Source organism: Oncorhynchus masou, chromosome 24, assembly GCF_036934945.1.
Source record: "Oncorhynchus masou masou isolate Uvic2021 chromosome 24, UVic_Omas_1.1, whole genome shotgun sequence".
Lineage (NCBI taxonomy): Eukaryota > Metazoa > Chordata > Actinopteri > Salmoniformes > Salmonidae > Oncorhynchus > Oncorhynchus masou.
Genome location: NC_088235.1, coordinates 32,328,357 through 32,352,132, shown reverse-complemented (window position 1 = coordinate 32,352,132; position 23,776 = coordinate 32,328,357). Strand labels below are relative to the sequence as shown.

General features: G+C 42.1%; 1 protein-coding gene across 3 annotated transcripts; it reads left to right on the top strand.

The window, feature by feature from the left end:
• The first annotated feature begins 1,102 nt into the window (after window positions 1–1,102).
• LOC135512052 (voltage-dependent anion-selective channel protein 2-like) lies at window positions 1,103–22,927 on the top strand. 3 transcript variants are annotated; one of them, XM_064933660.1, is made up of 9 exons: window positions 1,103–1,267; window positions 4,065–4,136; window positions 18,841–18,890; window positions 19,003–19,155; window positions 19,232–19,284; window positions 19,509–19,736; window positions 19,999–20,149; window positions 21,793–21,850; window positions 21,942–22,927. In XM_064933660.1, exons 2-9 carry the CDS (start codon window positions 4,070–4,072, stop codon window positions 22,031–22,033), a joined length of 852 nt encoding a protein of 283 aa, XP_064789732.1. In that variant the 5' UTR covers window positions 1,103–1,267; window positions 4,065–4,069; the 3' UTR covers window positions 22,034–22,927. The 3 variants fall into 3 exon arrangements, with proteins under 3 accessions (XP_064789732.1, XP_064789733.1, XP_064789734.1); XM_064933661.1 differs by lacking the exon at window positions 1,103–1,267 and adding an exon at window positions 1,279–1,504; XM_064933662.1 differs by lacking the exons at window positions 1,103–1,267; window positions 4,065–4,136 and adding an exon at window positions 18,685–18,751.
• The last annotated feature ends 849 nt before the right edge of the window (window positions 22,928–23,776 follow it).

The following is a 23,776-nucleotide window of genomic DNA, read 5'->3' as shown; positions in this document are numbered from 1 at the left end:
TTTCAAGTGTTTTGGTCTTGTATTAATTTAATGCTCAAATATGGACTTAAAAATAATCAAATTAACGCATAACTCAGGTCATCCTACTTTGTTCTAGACAGGCAAAGAAACGAGCAGCTACATTTACAGGGACCTGAGGGTTGTTTTGTTGTTGCGGTTTCTCCATAAAGATAGTTAGAGGACGCAACACTGTATCTGTCTCATTGTTGCGTCTGTGACAGTACTAGCAGTGCCACAGAGTTTCTAAATCCAGAGACGCAACATCGTGAGACTTGCGAAACAGACCAGGCTGGGGTTTGAAAAGTCAATGAGAGAAGTGAGAAATTCTTCCTTCGTTGTTAATTTTCTCGAAATCTAAAGGCAACCTAGATTTGAGCCAATTTCTTAAGTAGTTCAACATGTTATTACTCCAACCTTGTGAAAGTGACTAACACATTTTAATTTAAGTCAAAGACAACTTCATATCGAAAGAGTGCCTTTGGTTTGACGGCCTGCTTTATGCACAGTTCTGCGTCGTTCGACTCGATGCCGTGTTTCTACGTATGTACTTAGCTAGCCAATTGTGAGTGGGATTTCTATTGGAGAAGCAGTTTTAGCCTATCTTCATACTGTACCGTCTTTGGCAGTGCCATTGAGCCCATCTCCATTTTGAAGTAGTCCCATTTTCTTCTACAACTTCGATGAGTTGGCAAACAAACTGTAAGGGTGCATACTGCCACCTGGAGTGTGTTTGAACAGGTATAAAAGTCAAGGTTGGTGATTTACTGACACAAGTATAATTAATTGGCTGATCCCTCCTGTTGACATGGAAGTAATTATGTGAACCTTCCATAACCTATATGACGTTCCACCAAGTTGACTACTTCAAAATGGTGAAAGTCCTCAATAGTGCTGCCCATGCTAAAATGGGTTTTTGGGCACTAGAGTCAAAGATGGTGGATGAATTAAGACAGTTCACTCAGGCTGTTTAAGCACGGGGAAAAATGGTCAGTTCCTGTCTACTTAAGGAGGGGTTGGCTCTCCCAAAGACACCACCAATACGATAACAGCTGGGTCTGGTCTACTTAGTTCATTGACTTCCATTGAAACAGAAATTGAAGGAGTGGGATGACTCCCTGTCTCTTCTAGAGACCTCTATCTATCTCTATGGATTTCTCCTTCATCGCCCTCCAGCTGGACAGGACTGTATCGCGACGCGGTGTCAGAAACGGCTTGAAATCAAGTCAAACCAACTATCTGCACCAACGCAAAGCTCCAAGCAACTGAGGTGAAGTTATAATATTCCTGCACAATTTAGCTACAGTAGCTAAGTAACGTTAGGCCTAAATGTCAGCCTTTTTTTCTAGTTACAGTAGCTAACGTTCGGTGTCTTTTTGGGCTAACGTTAGCGAGCTAGCCAAAGAGCCATTAGCTAAAGTCAAGACGGGGACATGGCCAGCCAGTATCCAGCGAAGAGAAACGTGTAGCCAGCTAGCTAAAGTTTGGTCCCTTGTCAAGGATAAAGGCAAGTCATGGTCGTTGACGACATTGTAAATGTGCTTTTTTTCCCGAATATTTTTTTTTTATCCCTGTCTGTGATGTGATAGTTTGTTAGTTAGCTAACGTTAGCTTGACTTTCATTGAACAAACCGCCACTGTCAGTCATTGGAATGATCTAGGCAAGACAATGCAGAGGCGTAGGAGTGCTAATATCGATGTCAAGATGGCTGCTGCTTGCGGATAACTATGTTCTTCAAAGCTTCACCTGTGTAGATTTTTTTTCTTCTTCTCACCATTATTTAACCAGGTAGGCTAGTTGAGAACAAGTTCTCATTTGTAACTGCGACCTGGCCAAGATAAAGCAAAGCAGTTCGACACATACAACAACGCAGAGTTACACATGGAATAAACAAACAATTAAAATTACTGTAGATAAATCTATATACAGCATGTGCAAATGAGGTAGGATAAGAGAGGTACTGCAATAAATAGGCCATAGTGGCGAAGTAATTACAATATAGCAATTAAACACTGGAATGGTAGGATGTACAGAAGATTAATGTGCAAGTAGAGATACTGGGGTGCGAAGGAGCAAGATAAATACAGTATGGGGATGAAGTAGATTGGATGAGCTGCTCTAACAGCTGGGCTTAAAACTAGTGGGGGAGTTAAGAGTCTCCAGCTTCAGAGATTTTTGCAGTTTGTTCCAGTCATTGGCAGCAGAGAACTGGAAGGAGAGGCGGCCAAAGGAGGAATTGGCTTTGGGGGTGACCAGTGAGATATACCTGCTGGAGCGCGTGCTGCTATGGTGACCAGTGAGCTGAGATAAAGCTGGGCTTTACCTAGCAGAGACTTGTAGATGACCTGGAGCCAGTGGGTTTGGCAACGAGTATGAAGCGATGGCCTGCCAACGAGAGCGTACAGGTCGCAGTGGTGGGTAATATGTGGCTTTGGTGACAAAATGGATGGCACTGTGAAAAACTGCTCCAATTTGTTGAGTAGAGTGTTGGAGGCTATTTTATAGATGACATCGCCAAAGTCGAGGATTGGTAGGATGGGCAGTTTTACAAGTGTATGTTTGGCAGCGAAGGAGGCTTTGTTGTGAAATAGGAAGCCGATTTAATTTTGGATTGTAGATGCTTAATGTGAGTCTGGAAGGAGAGTTTACAGTCTAACCAGACACCTAGGTAGTTGTCAAAATATTCTAAGTCAGAGCTGTCCAGAGTGGTGATGCTGGATGGGCGGGCAGTGATCAGTTGAAGAGCATGCACTTAGTTTTACTTGCATTTAAGGGCAGTTGGAGGCCATGGAAGGAGAGTTGTATGGCATTGAAGCTCGTCTGGAGGTTATGTGGTTGTAGGCCCGGCAATGTCCCTTCAATTGTTTGCAAGGTCCTATGCTGAGATGATCATAAATTCCCTATCTAATCATTTACTGGGTGGTGGATTATACTGCCACTAGTCAATCAGTGATGACAAGCAAACAGCAACATGCATGTTGTGGCAATACCATATTTGTCATATACTTGCTGCAATAGAGCTCGCCAGCTTGTTGTCCTAAAACCCAGAAATTAGTTATCTGGTTGGTTCAGCAATCCCTATGGGGAAAGAATAGGGTTTTGGGATAAATGCTGAAATAATGCCTGCTGTTGCCTGGAAACCCAACATAGAATTCAATGTTGGGCAGAATTTACCTCTACAAGCCAGAATGTTGAATAAAATTACATTTTAATGTACTTTACCGGTTGTCTGTGTATTTTGGTGGTAGGAATGTGAGCCAATATATCCACAAGAAAGTAGGATTACATCAACTTTTCAAAGCGCTGGTAGTGTGTTAAGATTTCTATTACCTGAAGCATGCACACAACATACAAATACATGCATACTTGCCAAGCTCTTGCATGTGTTTTACATGGTTCTGCACATGCTTCAGGTGATACAAATTATCAAGCACTACCAGCGCTTTGAAAAGTTGATGTAATTATACTTTCCTGTGGATATATCAACCCACATTATTACCCCCAAAAGGACCAACTGCACAGACGACCAGTAAAGTACTTTTAAAATATACTTTTATTCAGCATTGTAGTATGTAGAGGTCACAAGAGGAAACTTTCCTGATTCAAATGCTAATTTCTGCCAGACATAGAATTCAATGCAATTCAACGTCAAGGTTTCCAGGTAAGGTCTGTACTTTACAGACCGGAGCTTTTGTTTTTTTTCTAGTAGATAGGCTACTGTCAGTCAGTTAACATGACTTTTATGAGTTATGAAGCCTTTGTACTTTCTTTGTTGCATAAATGCTTTAAAATGTACAAAGTGACGTTAATCTTCATCAGCTATCTCATAGAACAAAACACATAAGATCTCCTAAGTCTGTTTACCACAGACCTTATTTTTGGTGTTTATACAAAAAAAACTACAAAAATAGCATTAATTTCCCCATAGGCTTTGTCCAAAGAACCATGGCGGAGTTGGTGTCTACAAAAAGGCGCCATTACTATTTCACTCTATAGGCTACATGCTGAACTCAGTCAGTAGTACTACAATAGCTAGATTTCTCATCTTCCATTTTTCTTGACACAGGTGTAATGGCAGTGCCTCCATCATATGGGGACCTTGGCAAATCTGCAAAGGACATCTTCAACAAAGGATATGGTAAATGTCTTAACTGGTTGGTTTACCCCTGTAGAAATGACGAGAGTGACAAACATATATGTAACAAGGACCTCTTGTGACGGCTTGAACATGAAACATCACTTTGGCCTCTCTTACACCCTAATAGGCTAGTGGCCGTTCCTTAAAAAGGGCTTTAGTTTTTGACATACCTAACCAAGGTATAACAAAGCATATCTCTCCCATATATGAAATGGGTGGTTGTGTAAAAATATTTTACTGCAAAAGTGGTTAAATGTATAGATATTTTGACACCCCCTTAACACAAACAGTGCAGGGGGGATGCAAATAGTAAATTATCTGCCCTTTATACAGTATACCTACAAACAGCATTAGGATATGTTAAAGAATTTTGGAAATGTAAACCCACAGATGCAATAAGCAGAGATATCAACTATGAATATTTATGATGAATGCAAACTTGGCTTTTTGGTAGCTGTTCAATTAGAGGACTTTCCGAAGTTGTTCTCATTCAGTGCTGTAAGGTACTGCGTGACAAAAATGCACACATGTACATGTTACACATGTATTTTTATGTTGTAGTTATTGTAATCGGGTCTAAGGCAAGTGGGGTCAGACACAATATATACACTGAAACAACACAATGTAACTCCAAGTCAATCACACTTCTGTGAAATCAAACTGTCCACTTAGGAAGCAACACTGATTGACGATAAATTTCACATGCTGTTGTGCAAATGGAATAGACAACAGGTGGAAATTATAGGCAATTAGCAAGACACCCCCAATAAAGGAGTGGTTCTGCAGGTGATAACCACAGACCACTTCTCAGTTCCTATGCTTCCTGGCTGATGTTTTGGTCACTTTTGAATGCTGGCGGTGCTTTCACTCTAGTGGTAGCATGAGACGGAGTCTACAACCCACGCAAGTGGCTCAGGTAGTGCAGCTCATCCAGGATGGCACATCAATGCGAGCTGTGGCAAGAAGGTTTGCTGTGTTTGTCAGCGTGGTGTCCAAAGCATTGAGGCGCTACCAGGAGACAGGCCAGTACATCAGGAGACGTGGAGGAGGCCGTAGGAGGGCAACAACCCAGCAGCAGGACCGCTACCTCCGCCTTTGTGCAAGGAGGAGCAGGAGGAGCACTGCCAGAGCCCTGCAAAATGACCTCCAGCAGGCCACAAATGTGCATGTGTCTGCTCAAACGGTTAGAAACAGACTCCATGAGGGCCCGACGTCCACAGGTGGGGGGATTGTGCTTACAGCCCAACACCGTGCAGGACAGTTGGCATTTGCCAGAGAACACCAAGATTGGCAAATTCGCCACTGGCGCCCTGTGCTCTTCAGAGGAAAGCAGGTTCACACTGAGCACGTGACAGAGTCTGGAGACGCCGTGGAGAACGTTCTGCTGCCTGCAACATCCTCCAGCATGACCGGTTTGGCGGTGGGTCAGTCATGGTGTGGGGTGGCATTTCTTTGGGGGGGGGTGCACAGCCCTCCATGTGCTTGCCAGAGGTAGACTGACTGCCATTAGGTACCAAGATGAGATCCTCAGACCCCTTGTGAGACCATATGCTGGTGCGGTTGACCCTGGGTTCCTCCTAATGCAAGACAATGCTAGACCTCATGTGGCTGGAGTGTCAGCAGTTCCTGCAAGAGGAAGGCATTGATGCTATGGACTGGCCCGCCCGTTCCCCAGACCTGAATCCAATTGAGCACATCTGGGACATAATGTCTCGCTCCATCCATCAAAGCCACGTTGCACCACAGACTGTCCAGGAGTTGGCGGATGCTTTGGTCTGGGAGGAGATTCCTCAGGAGACCATCCGCCACCTCATCAGGTGCATGCCCAGGCGTTGTAGGGAGGTCATACAGGCACGTGGAGGCCACACACACTACTGAGCCTTATTTTGACTTGTTTTAAGAACATTACATCAAAGTTGGATCAGCCTGTAGTGTGGTTTTCCACTTTAATTTTGAGTGTGACTCCAAATCCAGACCTCCATGGGTTGACAAATTTGATTTCCATTGATAATTTTTGTGATTTTGTTGTCAGCACATTCAACTATGTAAAGAAAAAAGTATTTAAGTATTTCATTCATTCAGATCTAGGATGTGTTATTTTAGTGTTTTATTTTTTTGAGCAGTGTGTATATATATTGTTTTATAAAATTCTATTTCATTTGTTCAGCCCTTACTCTTGCAATTACGTTAGGGGGCCCTTTAAATTTTACTCTAAATCCAATATGACTGCATCAATACCATTAAATGATGGTTTAATCGGGTTGACAGGTAGCCTAGTGGTTAGCATTGGACTAGTATCCGAAAGGTTGCAAGATCGAATCCCCAAGCTGATAAGGTAAAAATCTCATTCTGCCCCTGAACAAGGCAGTTAACCCACTGTTCCTCGGCTGTCATTGAAAATAAGAATTTGTTCTTAACTGACATGCCTAGTTAAATAAAGTTAAAATAAAAATCACCCGTATACAGTATCTACATGTTTTTAAATTAGATATTTTTCAAATTTATAACCAGTACTGAAGACTCTTTTTGTATACTTAAAATATGTTAGGTATCCAATACACACTCACACTGTCTAGATATAAAACAAAAGGAAGACTGCTTGGCATGGCAACCACAAGCTAAAGTAGAGTTTTGTATTTTGAGACTTGCTTGAATACGCTTAGTAGCCAATAGGCAGAGGGTAGCATAATTTGTCTGCTTCTCTGTAATAATGGTATGGGAATAATAGTGCATTTTATTTTGTAAAGTGGTTTCTTGCATCAAGCACAACATTTTCAGTCACATCTTTGTCTGAAGGACAAGTGGATAAACAGGTTAATGTCAAGCCCTGCATGTCATGGAAAGTAGGCCTACTTTGACACCACACATTGTCTGCTACTGTAGGCTGAATGATAGAACAGCTAGTTTCATGTTAACATTTTATGTGAAGCATTTTCTCCGTTCTCCATTGCCACTCTGGTAGGCCTATGTTATGATCAAATAGCCACAGAAGCCTACTTGACCACTATCTGAAACAGTAACTTAAAACAGGTATGTTATAAGAATTTAGTTGTGTTCATTAACCAATTTAAAACACTGTCTGTTTTATAAGAATTTGTAAGATTCTTATTTGCATAAAATAGACAGACCAGTCTACCAAAATTATCTAATAGCATTTATTGTCGAGAGCGCTGCTCATAGTACCATGTACATTAGTTTATATACATCACATTTCGTCATAGCGTCTTGAATGCTCCTCCTTCTCTCCGACAAGGACAAAGCTGCTACTAAAGTCCATTCCAACCCACTAGCACACATACATGACACACTATTACATTTACATTTAAGTCATTTAGCAGACGCTCTTATCCAGAGCGACTTACAAATTGGTGAATTCAACTTCTGACATCCAGTGGAACAGCCACTTTACAATAGTGCATCTAAATCATTTAAGGGGGGGGGTGAGAAGGATTACTTTATCCTATCCTAGGTATTCCTTGAAGAGGTGGGGTTTCAGGTGTCTCCGGAAGGTGGTGATTGACTCCGCTGTCCTGGCGTCGTGAGGGAGTTTGTTCCACCATTGGGGGGCCAGAGCAGCGAACAGTTTTGACTGGGCTGAGCGGGAACTGTACTTCCTCAGTGGTAGGGAGGCGAGCAGGCCAGAGGTGGATGAACGCAGTGCCCTTGTTTGGGTGTAGGGCCTGATCAGAGCCTGGAGGTACTGCGGTGCCGTTCCCCTCACAGCTCCGTAGGCAAGCACCATGGTCTTGTAGCGGATGCGAGCTTCAACTGGAAGCCAGTGGAGAGAGCGGAGGAGCGGGGTGAAGTGAGAGAACTTGGGAAGGTTGAACACCAGACGGGCCGCGGCGTTCTGGATGAGTTGTAGGGGTTTAATGGCACAGGCAGGGAGCCCAGCCAACAGCGAGTTGCAGTAATCCAGACGGGAGATGACAAGTGCCTGGATTAGGACTTGCGCCGCTTCCTGTGTGAGGCAGGGTCGTACTCTGCGGATGTTGTACTATATCTGGATTATCTCCTGAAGTCAGTAACAGTTTATTACTTGGAGGGGCTCTCGCTGTCTTATATCCAGAGTTATAGCCGGGTCGGTTCAAACATAGGTTAAGGATCCTCTTTGTTTTCATTAAGCACACGCATGCATTCCTCTCTCTTCCCCCCTCCAACCTAGTTGGAGCTGTGTTTTATTATTTTTAATTACTCCTTGTTCATGCTACATAACCATTAGGGATTAGAGGTTAAGTTTCTGGGTAGAATTATTGAATAATTTATCTTAAACCTTGATAAAATATCTTAACAGGGTACAGCCTCAGTGTTCACAGTAAACATGAGCTGGAAGTTGCCCTGAATTTTCACAACTTTCAAGTTTGCGATCAGCAGTGCTGAATTTTTTTTTCTCGAAGGAACGTTGGCCAGCATTCCTGTGGAATGCTTTAGAACAATCTCAATTCGTCAAAGGGAAAAAGGGGTGCAACTCAATATTAGGAAGGTGTTCCTAATGTTTTGTACACACAGTTAAAAGACTCTGGTCACAAACATGAAATTGAATTGAGCAATATACCACATTACATCTTTCTAGTAATACATTTCTTGTTTTAGAAACATTTTACAAAGCATGCTCATTTTGTTATTTGTGTTTTTAGCTGTAACAATGGCAGAAAAATATTTTGTCTTAATTTCTGAGTGGCTGGTAGATTTTTATTTTATCTACTTGCCACTGTAACTATTGGACAAAGTTAATTTCCCACCCTGGATGCAACCAGACATGACAAGCTACAACCATGTTTACAGGTCTAAGTTTCAAAGTTTTGTGAAGTGTGATGAGCACCACCTCATCCTCAATGTAAAGAAAACAGTTGGTGTTTGATCCCAAATCTTGTCTGTGACCACGTGCCTGTGGTTGTCTACAAAGCCAACATGGCACAGGTTAGTTCGTACAAGTACCTGGGTGTACACATGGACAATGTGCTGAGCTGGAAGGTTCAAGTAGTGTCTGCTGTAGAGTACAACAACGCCTCTATTTCCTACGGTGACTCAGGGTTTTTGGAGTTGACCAAAAAATAATGCTCCTGTTCTACCATGCAGTCATAGAGTATCCTGATATATGGCGTCAGTCTGGTTTAGCAATTTATCTGTCCAACTGAAATCCCACCTGATACAAACTGCCATGAATGTAATGGGCGTGAGGCAACATCCTTCCCTGCAGACTATTTCTGAACTGACCGTTACCAGACCAGCACAGAAAATTATTTCAGATGCTTCCCATGTACTTCACTCTGAGTATCAAGCAGACACAATAGGGTCCCGACATGTAAGCTGAACAGGTATAAGCACTCCCTCATGTCCATCAAATACCTAAACAGTAATAGGTAAAATTATGAGCTTGCTTAGTACAATATTGACAGATTAAGTGAATGTGCAAAGTATTATGTATGTGGCTATATGAGAAGTGTATGATAAGGGAAATGTGCAATTTATATTGTGTGTAATGTACAGTGTTTATTTTGTATACAGCAGTAATGTGTGTCTGTCTTAAGACAATTTTCTCCTATCCTAAGTGACTAAGGCAGGTGTTCACTACAATGAACCAACACAACCTGACACTCATTGTCAGGTTGTGACTTGTCACGAAACGCCATCAACTTAGTGGGCCATCACATGTCATAGGAATTGCACCTCTCCAAGAATTGTCCTCCCATCCTATATGCAAAACCTTAAACAGGAAGTACCTGTGTTAAGGACTGTTTTAACGTTGGTATGACCAATCAGAATCTACGCTTGAAGATTGTTTTGATCATGGGGACTGGGATGTGTTCCGGGTTTCCTCTTAGACAAGAATTGAAGTATACACTCACTAGGACTGGGTTCATCAGGAAGTGCATTGAGGATGTTGTTTCCTCTATGACGATTTAGAATTTATCCAAACCAAAACCAATTCAATGGGCCAGACACAAGAAGTATGTGGCAGGGACTTAAGACAATCACGGATTAAAAAGGGAAAGTCAGCCACGTTGCGGACACCGACAGCTTTCTCCCGGACTAGCTAAACACCTTTGCCCGCTTCGAGGAAAACACTGAGCTACCGACGCAGGGACACCACTGCTCACGAGGACTGTAAGCTCTCGTTCTCCGTGGCCGACGTGAGTAAGATATTTAAGCATGTTAACCCTGAATACTTTCGGCCTCGATGGCATCCAAAGCCGTGTCCTCCGAGCATGTGCAAACCAGCTGGCTGGAGTGTTTACGGACATATTCAATCTCTACCTATCCAAGTCTCTCACTTGCTTCAAAAGATGCCGACCAGTGTTCTTGTACCTAAGAAAGTTAACGTATCTGAACAGCCGACACCCTAGTCCCGCTACATTTTGAATACTGCCCCAACAGATTTATTGATGGCGCAATCGACATGGCACTGCACACTGTCCTAGCCCATATTGACTAGAGGAATATCTGTCAGAATGCTGTTCATTGACTACAGCTCAGCCTACTGCCCTCCAAGCTGTTGTGACTTTTGGCTAATTAATATTCTAGATAATTTACTGATTAATTATTCCAGCAATTAATCAGATTTTATTTGATACATGTATTTATCCTGAGGGGCATCTTCAAGGGTTGGGTATCAAGTAAAAAAAAAAATTTGTCATGTGGACCTTACAGTGAAATGCTTACAGACCCTAACCAACAGTGCAATTTTTAAGTAAAAATTAGGTGAACAATAGATACATAAGGAACAACAGTAAAAAGAGTAGCAAGGCTATATAGCCCGACCAAGCGGTGCCTGTATAATTGAGGTAGTATGTAAACTCAGCAAAAAAACAACATCCTCACTGTCAACTGCATTTATTTTCAGCAAACGTGTAAATAGTTGCATGAACATAAGATTCAACAACTGAGACACAAACTGAACAAGTTCCACAGACATGTGACTAACAGAAATGGTATAATGTGTCCCTGAACAAAGGGGGGGGGGTCAAAATCAAAAGTAACAGTCATTATCTGGTGTGACCACCAGCTGCATTTACTACTGCAGTGCATCTCCTCATAGACTGCACCAGATTTGTCTGTTCTTGCTGTGAGATGTTACCCCACTCTTCCACCAAGGCACCTGCAAGTTCCCGGACATTTCTGGGGGGAATGGCCCTAGCCCTCACCCTCCAATCCAACACGTCCCAGACGTGCTCAATGGGATTGAGATCTGGGCTCTTTGCTGGCCATGGCAGAACACTGACATTCCTGTCTTGCAGGAAATCACACAGAATGAGCAGTATGGATGGTGTCATTGTCATGTCAGGACTAGCTTGCAGGAAGGGTACCATATGAGGGAGGTGGATGTCTTCCTGTACGCACAGCATTGACATTGCCTGCAATGACAACAAGCTCAGTCTGATGATGCTGTTACACACTGCCCCAGACCATGACGGACCCTCCCACCTCCAAATCGATCCCGCTCCAGATTACCTTGGTTACGTTGAGGGATGGGTTGTTATTCTGGCACCGCCAGGTCTCAAACCTCCTCCCTATAGGCTGTCTCGTCATTGTCTATGATCAGGCCTACCGCTGTTGTGACATCTGCAAACTTAATGATGGTGTTGGAGTCATACCTGGCCACCCAGTCATGGGTGAACGGGGAACATGAGGGGACTGATCACGCACCCCTGAGGGGCTCCAGTGTTCAGCGTGGCAGATGTGTTGCTAACTATCCTCACCACCTGGGGGCTGGCCGTCGGGAAGTCCATGATCCAGTTGCAGTGGGAGGTGTTTAGTCCCAGGGTCCTTATCCTAGTGATGAGCTTTGAGGGCACTATGGTGTTGAACGCTGAGCTGTAGTCAATGAATAGCGTTCTCACGTAGGTGTTCCTTTTGTCCAGGTGGGAAAGGGCAGTGTGGCGTGCAATAGAGAATACTTTATATGTTTGGGCGGTATGCAAATTGAAGTGGGTTTAGGATTTCTGGGATAATGGTGTGAGCCATTACCAACCTTTCAAAGCACTTCATGGCAACGGATGTGAGTGCTACGGGTCTGTAGTCATTTAGGCAGGTTGCCTTTGTGTTCTTGGGTACAGGGACTATTGTGGTCTGCTTGAAACACTTTGGTATTACAGACTCAATCAGGGACATGTTGAAAATGTCAGTGACGACGTTGGTCAGCACGTGCCCGGAGCACACATCCTAATAATCCGTCTGGCCCTGCGGCCTTGTGAATGTTGACCTTTTTAAATTTCTTACTCACATCGACTGCGGAGATCTTGATCACACAGTCGGCTGGAACAGCTGGTGCTCTCATGCATGCGTCAGTGTTGGTTGCCTCAACGCGAGTATGTAAGTGATTTAGCTTGTCTGGTTGGCTCGTGTCACTGGGCAGCTCACGGATCTGCTTCCCCTTGTAGTCTGTAATAGTTTGCAAGCCCTGCCACATAAGACTAGTGTCGGAGCCGGTGCAGTACGGTGCAATCTTAGCCCTGTATTGGCACTTTGCCTGTTTGATGGTTCGTCAGAGGACATAGCAGGATTTTTTTTATTTTTAATGAGCTTCCGGTTTAGAGTCCCGCACCTTGAAAGCGACAGTTCTACCCTTTTTGTACGTACAGTTACTGTGAGGACGACGTCCTCGATGCTCTTATTGATAAAGCCAGTTGTGGTGTACTCCTCAATGCAATCAGAAGAATCCTGGAACATATTCCAGTATGTGCTAGAAAAACAGTCTTGTATTTTAGCATCTGCTTCATCTGACCACTTTTTTTTTATAGACCAAGTCACTGGTGCTCCCTGTTTTAATTTTCGCTTGTCAGCAGGAATCCGGAGGATAGAGTTGTGGTCGGATTTACCAAATGGAGGGCGAGGGAGAGCTTTGTACGTGTCTGTGTGTGGAGTACAGTTCATCTAGAATTTATTTCCTTCTGGTCGCGCATTTAACATGTTGATAGAAATTAGGTTAAACTGATTTGAGTTTCCCTGCATTAAAGTCCCCGGCCACTAGGAGCGCAGCCTCTGGGTGAGCGGTTTCGTGTTTACTTATTTCCTTATACAGCTGACTGAGTGTGGTCTTATTGCCAGTGTCTGATCTGTGGTGGTAAATAAACAGCCACGAGAAGTATAGTAAACTCTCTTGGGAAATAGTGTGGTAAGATACTACACTTCAGGCAAGCTAATGATATGGTGGCAGAAACATTATGTACAAAATAAGTTACAAATAATGCGGGGAAAAAACACATAGCAGAATTGGTTAGACGCCTGTAAAACTGCTGCCATTTGTTCCGGTGCCATTTACTGCTATAGAGAAACCCTTGAATTAATTATATCGGTAGTTATCATTAACTGTTAGTGTTAATACAATCAACAATATAATCAGTCAATTTTGCTATATACTCATTCTGGACTGTCGTCAAGCTCTGGAACCTCAAGAACCCAACCGCTCACATATCATAAATTGTTTTTTTTACTATATTAAATAAATTGGAAAGTGAGGTAGTTAACAGATACAACAATTATTGAGATGAAAATATTTTGTGACTTGTAAATTTATAATAAGCTCAACTTCCATACTCGGCTCAGGCAAATGCAATAGTTAATTCACAAGACTTTTGAGGATGATGTGGTCTTATTTATTGAAAGAGAAAATGTAATGTTAGGAACACCTGCTTTTTCCATTACCGACTGACCAGGTGACAGCTGTGATCCCTTATCGATGTCACTTGTTAAATCCTCTTCATTCAGTGTAGATGAAGTGGAGGAGAAAGGTGAAATAATGATTTTTGTTGAGCCAATTGAGACATGAGCTGTGTTCGAATACCCATACTGACATAATGTATACTATATATTTAATGAGTGTATATACTATTAGTTAATTTTAGTATTCTGTAAACTAACAGTATCCTTTCAGATGAGCGTACTAGCTCTTCACCGGTCCACCGGATGTTGAATCTGTTGCTAATCAGCCTCTTGCTAGCTAGTTAACATAAGTTAGTAGTGATGGGCTGGCTCGTTCGGCTCAGCTCATCAGTCGGCTCTTTTGTCTCCCAAACGGCTCTTTAAAAAAACAAACAATTTTTTTCAAGTCAAACAGTTTGCTCTAGTTTATGATTGGTGTTTTAAAATAATTCTAAGTAAATTATTCAATGAATTCATACTCTACCATAACTGCAATGTATTTAAAAATGCATTGGTTTGTTATGAAAAATAATGCTATTAAACATTTGCATTTAAGTAAAACTTTTTAATGTATATTAACAAAGTGCATATAAATCTAACCATTCAAAACGAATACAATCTGAACAGCATAATAGAATATTGCACCATATCAAAGAAAATGAATAACAATGTGCAAATCTGCAGCATCCCACTTAAATCATTAAACTGGTCGCTCTTTTCTCTCCTTTATTGCCATGTTATAACCAGCTGCACACAGCAATGTTGACCATATTTTGCCTTTGTGAGAGATTTGCATTCAGAAATGCAAGCTGCCTCACTTTCGAGGGGCTGATGCGGTTTCTTCTCTTAGTAATTATTATCCCGTTTTCGAGAAGATCCTCTGAGGGAACGAATGTGGCCACTATGCAGTCTCCCTGTCATGACTTTAAGCCGTGGGTAGACTGAGGCCTTGTTCTTCCACCAGCTCTGAAGATCTGCAGATCTTTGGAGGAGGGGCTCCTTCTAATAGGATCGCACCTCCATTATGGCATCTGCTGAGGGATTCCTTCGTGCTGCATCCCCAGTTGCTCTCTCGTCAAACATTATCCAAACAGCAGATGTTTGTGGTACTACTGCTGGTGCTTCTACCCCCATCGCATCCCTCTTCTTCCAGTTGCCTGAGCCAGCTGACTGCTGGGGCTGTCCCTCCCTGCTGCTGAGGTGCCTCATCAATCGCTCTGGCATCACTGAAGGATAACTCCTTAAACCTGGGGTCAAGTGCAGCGGTTTCTGATAGCACGTGATTATATTCCATTCTGTGGAACTTTCTGTACATTGATAAACAGGGTGTCCATCAACTGTCACGTCCTGTCCTGTCCCGTCCATTTGCTTCTCTCTAGCGGTTGGCTGTGATTCGCTGCAGACCCTTACACAGGAGTATCATTTTTGAGGCTGTCACATAGCTGAAAAGAGAGAACATTGACATTGACAATGGCCAGGGTAGAGAGGATGGCATCCTTTGACTCAAGAAACCGCTTCAACATATAAATGTTGAATTCCACCTTGAAGTACAGTCTTGTTTAGGCCTCAGCTCAGGCATCCCCACCTGGCTTTGTGTAGACATCAGTTTTTCAGGACCTACTGTGCTCCTGTGAAAGTATTCTACAGCTGCTTTCACTTTGTCCTCAGTGGGCTTCATCACCTTCAGAGCATCTCTTACAATCAGGTTGCTTGTGTAGGCAAGACATGGATGATGGTTCCATTTTAACATGTTCATGGCTTTGGTTATGTTAGCTGCATTATCATGAACACAACAGACCACTTTTCCATCTACTTGCCATTCTCTGGCCACTCAACAGTTCCTCTACCAAGTTCTTTGTGGTGTGTCTGTCGCTGAACTCAAAGCAGTCCAGAAGACCGCTAGACATTGAAAAATCTTCAATAAAGTGACATGTAACCGACATGTAAGAAGTGGTTACCCTTGATGTCCAGCAGTCAGTGGTAAGGCAAACCGCAGTAGCTTTTTGGACTCTTTCCCACACTGAGGCCTGTGTGCTCTCATACAGTTGTGGAATAAGTGATTTTTGAAAGGGTTTTCCTGCTTGGAATGGTCTACATTGGATTTAGACTATTGCTATGATATCTAAAACCTCTGTCCTCCACACAAAATGGAAAACCCTTGGAAATCGAAATGAAAATGGCTGGAAATCGGTGGCAATCATTTTAGCCAATGCAATATCAATTTGGCCTTGTTTTGCTACAGTGGAGATGCTGACTCTATCACTAGCATTCCCGCTAGTTTCTCCTAGCTCCGCTACAGCTAGCTTTACAGTTGGGTGCACAGTTCACATATGCCGTGTAGGTTGTGCATCGAAACCGGCTTTGAGATTTTTGATTTGGCAAATTCTACACTGTGCTCTAACATTGTCTGCATTATTAAAATGCATCCAAATGCTACTGTGCTTCCGACTCATTTTCCAGCTGTTGTTTTTCACAGCTGTCCTTCCCCTTTCCCCACGGCTGCTAAGTGTGCGACTGTGAGTTGGCTCGGCCTTCCCTCACGCGTCTTTGGCTCATTGGTTGACACAGCTTGTCTGACAGGAACAACAGGTGAGGCTGTTAGTCTGAGCAGACAGTCAGAACAAATGTGTGTGTGTGTTGCATTTAGGCCTATTTTATTTTTTTTGAATTAGTTCTATTCATTTAAATCTTTTGATTATTCATATACATTTTTTTTTTTTTATAAATCAATTTGGCTCTTCTGATATGCGGGCCGGCTCCCAACGTTCACCTACAAGACCTGGCTTGTTCGCGAAAGACCCATCACTAGTCTGTAACCTGTTTATTAGCTGACAGCCGGCGCTAATGGAAAACACTTTCTGAGGGTAGCTTGTGTTTTCCTTTGAGCAGATTACAATAGCCACAAGCTAAAGAAATGTTACTGTAGCCGTGTTTGAATACTCATACTAATGGTACTATTTGTGACGTTAATTTAGTATATTGTAATTTAGGTCATAATATGGATATAGTTAGTATGCCAGAATTTCCCGGATGTCATACAACTTTCGCCAAAATACGAATTATACAAGCAGTGAACACTATTTCAGTGCTTTTGGGGCCCGTAATGGAATTCTTCCCAAAATTAGCGTGTCTTCACATCGTTTTCAGATTTGAAGAAAGTGGCGGAAAATATGCAGCCGAAGTCCAACGAGAGCGGAAACAAATTCATTGTAATGTTGAGCAATGTAATAAAGTAATGACTTTTCAAATAAGTTACGTTATGTTGGCGAACAATTTGTTAGCTACGCTCTCCTTATGAACCACATAGCATATCATTACAGCAGTGACATTACCACAATGTTAGGTAGCTACCTAACGTTAGTTGGCTAATAATACATCAAACTTGCCAGTATATTAACGATATGCTATCTAACAACCCGGCGTTTATTGACTTGATTATTCCTGTCATTCTTCGCTTAGCTAAGTGCTATAGTTGAGTTCTCAATGGACATTTGTGTGCTTCTGTAAATTTGCTCTGGCTATCTACTACGATTTCAGAGTACTCTCGTCTGAGTGTACCAGACTCAGAGCACAGAAAAATGTATTTAATTTATGAACGCTCAACACCTGTTGAATATGGCCAGTGTCCGTAAACGTCGGGGAAAAAAACGTAATTAAATAGGTGCCAGCAGCACAGTTAGTTACCAATGCTCTGGATAACATGAATACAGCTTAACCAGCTCTGCTAGGGCGAGTAAAATGGTCAGTGAGGTGTTCTCTCACTTGTCTGGAAGTAGCTAGCCAACGTTAGCTTGGGCACTTGACTGCCGTTGTAAGGTCATAATCAAGCCTACTCCTCGACCAGAGCGTCCAGTGTGCGCTCCGAGAGCGTAACGCTCTGAATTTACAAACGGACAATCTGGCAATGTTCTGAATTTAAGAACGCACCCGAAGCCGTAAAATGTCTAGCTAGTATTTTATGCTAACAAGCTTGCAAGAGGTTGCACAGCAACATCATCAACTTCCAGTAGACAGGCGACGCGCTAGTACACTCAACTGAAAGCATACCGGTCGTTTACAGTATACTAAAATAAACGAATAGTGTGTGTGTGTGTGTGTACTCATTTTAAGTATGTATGGGGCGGCAGGTAGCCTAGTGGTTAGAGCGTGGGGGCAGTAACTGAAAGGTTGCTAGATCGAGTCCCCGAGCTGCCAAGGTAAATATGTTGTTCTGCCCCTGAACAAGGCAGTTAACCCACTGTTCCTAGGCCGTCATTGTAAATAAGAATTTGTTCTTAACTCACTTGCCGAGAAAGTTTAAATGTTTTTATTTAATGTAGTATACAGTATGTTCGTATGGGTATTCTAAAACAACTAGTATTTTTGTCTTTTTTGGGGGGGGCAAATCTGACTTTGAAAGTTATTTTGAACAGCTACCAAGAAGTGAAGTTAACATTCATTATAAATATTCAGTTGATATTTCCGCCAATTATACTGTGTTTACAGGTATATATTTCCAAAATGCTTTAAGATATCCCAAATTGTATAAAAGGCAGATACTTTACTACTTGTATTCCACATTTTCGCAATATCAGCGCTTGCAATACTGGGTTGCATGATACTGGGTTGCTTATGTGCCCCCCTCCCTTCCCCCTCCAGCAAGGCACTGTGAGTTAAGTGGGTGTGTCACAATATCTAGCAATTAAACCACTTTTGCAGTAAAGTATCTTTACACAACCGTCCATTTCATATATGGGAGTCCTTTAGAAATGGAAAAACATGGTTGTGTTTTGTTACCCCTACACAAGGTATATCTAAAAAATAATTTGAAGGACTTGCCAGTAGCCTAAAAGGTAATGTTGACATCAATCCACAGAACATATTTCACACTGACAGGGCATTTCACAGGAAGGAAACATGATGACAACCAGACATTCAATTTGTTCAAGCCATGTCACAGTTGAACCGTATGGATCAGTATTCTCCATGTAGTGGTCCGTATGTCAAATATTGAAATGCAAAGGAACCTTACCATACAAGGGAACATGTGGTGGTCTGAATGTTATGATTTGTTCTTCATAAGGTTTTGGATTGGTGAAACTTGATGTCAAGACCAAGTCTTCAAGTGGAGTGGTGAGTTTGGCTATTCCATCCTGCCAGGGAATTACTGTGCATTATGCTCTTGTATATCAAAGGATAGGATAGCCTACAACTCCTAACTAACTCTGTTGTAATTGTCCTTTAGGAATTCAAAACCTCCGGCTCCTCCAACACTGACACCAGCAAAGTCAACGGGAACTTGGAGACCAAGTACAAATGGGGTGAATACGGCCTGACTTTCACAGAGAAGTGGACCACAGACAATACTCTGGGGACTGAGATCACTGTTGAAGACCAGGTAGTGGAGAAACCAGTCTAACTCAAGTGATTTGTGAGCATTCTATTTGGTTATGCTTAGTTTTCTTCTTCCATAGATCACCAAAGGACTGAAACTTACATTCGACACCCAATTCTCACCAAATTCTGGGTAAAGTTTGTGCCTTTTTTTTAGTTTCAAGCATAAATTAATGTTTCTCACCAGTCTTTTGAGACCCTGGAATCTAACATTTATTGTGCATGTTCGGCACTGCATAATCCACCAGACTTTCTTTATTGAAAATAACCAGGGAAGACTGAACAAGAACAACCGAGATATCAGATGTTTATTAATCCTCTTTTTACCCCCCTCTCTATACTTTTTTTTTCTAACAGCAAGAAGAGTGGGAAGGTGAAGACTGCCTATAAGCGTGAATACGTCAACCTGGGTGTGGACGTAGACTTTGACTTTGCCGGCCCGGCCATCCATGGGGCAGCGGTGGCCGGATACGAGGGATGGCTGGCTGGCTATCAGATGACCTTCGACACGGCCAAGTCCAAAATGACCCAGAGCAACTTCGCTGTTGGCTATAAGACAGGAGATTTCCAGCTGCACACCAATGTGTAAGCTTCATATCGATTGTACTTTGGTGAACTCACTGTATGTCTCGGCACTAGTGACAAGGGTGAATTTTTCTACCATGGTTAGAAAGAGGAGTCTCCTTTGTGCTTAAAGGTGAACTGAAATGTTTTAGCAATTGATTTTGATAAATTGTAGGTGGATTTGAGCATTTCAGTTAATCTTTTAATTGAGTTATCAAACAAAAAGAGCAGTTAATCAGACAAGGATAACATAATGTATGTCTGCTTATTTCATATCTCCCAGTAATGATGGCACAGAGTTTGGAGGGTCCATCTACCAGAAGGTGAATGACCAGCTGGAGACTGCTGTGAACCTGGCCTGGACAGCAGGCAGCAACAGCACCCGCTTTGGCATCGCTGCCAAGTACCAGCTGGACTCCAGTACCTCCATATCTGTGAGTGCTGCTCTTTTGCTTGTCTTGTTTATACGTTTTGTATGCCAGACTTTACAGCTGTGTTCAATATTCAGAGACTGGTTCTGTGAGATTTAGTATTTTGTTAAATGCGAAATTTAGGAAGTAACTGGAGTTCACACTTTTTTAAATTTTTTTATACCGTGACAATAATTATCATATAACACTTTGTATTCCAGTGTTTAAAGGAATTATCCGGTACTTTTGTATAGTTTTTAGTCAGTAGTTCTGAAAGTAGCGCTCACAAGCCAAAAGTGGTCCCCGAAAATGGTGTACTACATCACATATGTGCAACACATCATTGCTCTCTCTCTGCTGTGGGTGCTTCTTGCTAGCTGTCACTCATATGGCGAGGGGCTGAAGCTTACTGGTTGAACTAGAATTGCCAGAGGGCTGGCCCACAAGGCAAACAGACCTGCCAACATGCACGCATTTTGCATACCAACTACGCAATTCTCTGTCCATGTACGAGATCCGAGTTAAAGGTATGTAGAAATGAATAGGGCCTGGTGGGGGGGGGGAAATCAAGCTGCAGCACACAGACATGTACGGCATTTGTGTCAACGGACATGGAGACTTAATACATCATTATTCTACGTAGCTACCCCCTGTCTGCCCTCCTGTTTGTTGTGATGCTGAGTTTGCCGACTGCCAGCTGTACGTAAACACATGCACAAATCACTTTTCGACTCTGTGTTGTGGAAAAGTAAACACAAATTTTTTCAAGCTAACGTTAACGAGCATAAGATGGACATTCAGTGGGCTCTAAAGTGCCAGCAGTTCACTCACATTTGCTAGTGAAAGAAATTAAATGCAAATACAAAAAATAACTGGTCGCATTTGTGCGAGTGTGATATACATTTAATTCTGCATCCCATTAGTTGTACTTTCCATGTAACATTACGAGGATCACTCAACCTGAGACTGTAATTATGATCCATGTAAAAAAAAAAAAAGCATAATAAAAAATCTATATAAACATCTTGGCATTAAATCGAGTCGGGATGAAGAATGAATGAGTGTCCAGCATTCGCTATAGAGACAATGCTTCTAAAATGCCTTTACACTAGATTGGAAATTTTATCCATATCGAAAATCTGAAATGGTGTATGCGCCGCAAAGAAATAGAATAGGCACCTTTTTATATAGGCTGAAACAGCGGACTCTTCAAGCGAGCAGCGTTCAGATTGTCTTTGCGGTAGCTTCACGTAACCAGTTTGCAGTCTGTGTCGATGAGATTTATTTTTTTTGTTCTTAAAATGATTTTGCTTGTGAGCTGGCCTAGTGATTGGCCCTGTTTGAGAGGTGACAAGCGTTCCTCTACTATAGAGACTAAACTTGGTTGAATCTCCCATTTGCTGCGTGTGTCTGTTACTCTAAAAAGTTTGACAGGGTTGGCAGGTCTGGGAAAATATTGTAGCACAGGTTCCAGAATTGTCCTTTTGCTTTTAAGCTAGGGATTTCATGGCTAATTGAGGTAAGACAGTAATTCTGCTCATAGATTATGCATGTATGAACTACACATTGACACATCCAGCCCAAAGCGGGAGCTAAAAAAAATACATAGTAGTCGCCAAAGTTCCGGAGGATACCTTTTTAATTGTGTATTTTGTTATATTTTCCAGGCTAAAGTTAACAATGCCAGCTTGGTGGGAGTTGGCTATACCCAAACACTGCGGCCAGGTAAGAACTGGCTCTCACTACTTTACAAAAGCGTTGCCAACCATCTCCAAAGTGGGCTGTTGTAGCCAAGTTGTTGTTTATTTTTCTGCAGGTATGAAACTCGTCCTGTCTGCACTGGTTGATGGAAAAAGCATTAACTCCGGTGGCCACAAACTGGGACTGGGACTGGAGCTGGAAGCATAAGTATCTAGCCATCCTGTGTAGTGAAGTTGTTGTATTTCATTTAATTTAGGGAATCGCAGAATAATTTGGCCTTATGTATTTCCAGCCCAACCACCATTAAGTAATGTCTCAAAGGGATTAATCTAATCTAAAGCAACAACACGCCCTGCCCAACAGCCCTCAGTACTGTCAGTTAGATGGATCCCCAACCCTATCAGCCACTTATTTCCTTTCATATGGTTTGTAGGCTAGTACTACTAGGTCTGCTATTTATCAAGTCATGTGTTTGTTTCTATACTGTGCTGTACCACTAGTGAAATACATCCTAAAGCGTTTTGCTTTATTGGTTTGGCTCATTGGATTGTACAGTCTGAGGGGGGTTGTATGAAGATGTATGCTTTGATTTAAATATGTATAATAATGTTATTATTATATCATATGATAATCCTGAACTGTTTTGCACACAGTCAAATTTACATTATACCTTTTTTTCCCAACTATATTTATGTCCCATCTTTCCCTGTTTCAGTTGCACATATAGTAGCATTCGGTTAGCAACGCTTTGCCTGTTGTTGGGACGGCTCCTACTATGCTCATCATCAATTTTCAGAGACCTTAAACGTTGATTTATTTAGCTAATATTCTTGAGGATTTGTTAACGATGCTTATTGCTTACCCACTCTGCGGTCATTAGCAGACTTGTACTATCTTGATTAACTAACCTGCTTCCGAGTTGAACATGGTAAATTTGCACGACAATGCCAAATGGGATTTGAAAAGGAAAAGCGAAACCATTGAGTGTATCCTCCACCTCCCCTTCCCATAGCTGTGTATAAATGATATGACTGGGACATTGGTCAGAAACCAAGTCCACTCGTGTGTCTACCTTTACAATAAAGTCTTTAAACAAGTCAATCCTTTCTTCCTTCATATATCATGGCACCCCTTCATACAGTTGGACAAAATGAAAATATACAAGCCAACAAGTCACTAGTTTTGAATGTACAGCTCAACCATAATGAAAATTTGAAACAAACAAGTATATAGTGAAAGTATGACTCACCTGTGTACAACATGTGTAGAATTGTAAACATTACCTTTGTTACTTTGGTCCTTTCATTTAAACCATTTCATGACAGTTATTCAAGTCAGCATAACACTAATTGAATTAATGACATGACAATTGAAGAGTCCGTGCTTGTACTAAAAAGATGGCAAGTACCAGCTGATTATCATTAAAGTTCACTAAAGGCTAGATTCAATCCATAGCGAGGAAGATCTGCGTTATATCCATTGTCTTACATTAGCACGTCACGGAGAAGTGACGCCATCTGACACGAGACGATGCGTTATAGCGCGATTTGAAATGTGAAGGTTGAGCCCTTATATGCAGCGTTTACCTTGAATGCAGTCTCCTTGAACAAAGGAACATTGCCTTTAAATATCAATCGCCCAATAGCGCGGGTCTTCAGCACTACGGATTGAATCCAAGCCAAGGTACTGCAGTTTATTACAGCATAGGCCAGTGTCTCACACTTTACAGTTTAAACACCGGTCTCCTACATAGTTAGTTTGAAGGCCAGTGTTAGCCCATCTGCCACGTGGCCTGGGTGTCCACATCAGCTGCAGGGTTCACTACCTTCCCACTCCACAGAACTAAAGCACTGAGCACTGTAATAATTTTTTTCTTAGTTGCTTACGCATGCCCTTCATTTGATTTGAGATTAACTGTTGTGGTAGTCTTTGACGAACGTTAATTTGGTT

What these genes read in the sequence shown, in the direction of transcription:
- LOC135512052 (XM_064933660.1), top strand. Translation starts at nt 4,070, where the DNA reads ATGGCAGTGCCTCCATCATATGGGGACCTTGGCAAATCTGCAAAGGAC. An exon ending in CCAAGTCTTCAAGTGGAGTG is followed by an intron (nt 18,891 to 19,002) that starts GTGAGTTTGGCT and finishes ATTGTCCTTTAG; the next exon opens with GAATTCAAAACCTCCGGCTC. An exon ending in ACTCCAGTACCTCCATATCT is followed by an intron (nt 20,150 to 21,792) that starts GTGAGTGCTGCT and finishes TATATTTTCCAG; the next exon opens with GCTAAAGTTAACAATGCCAG.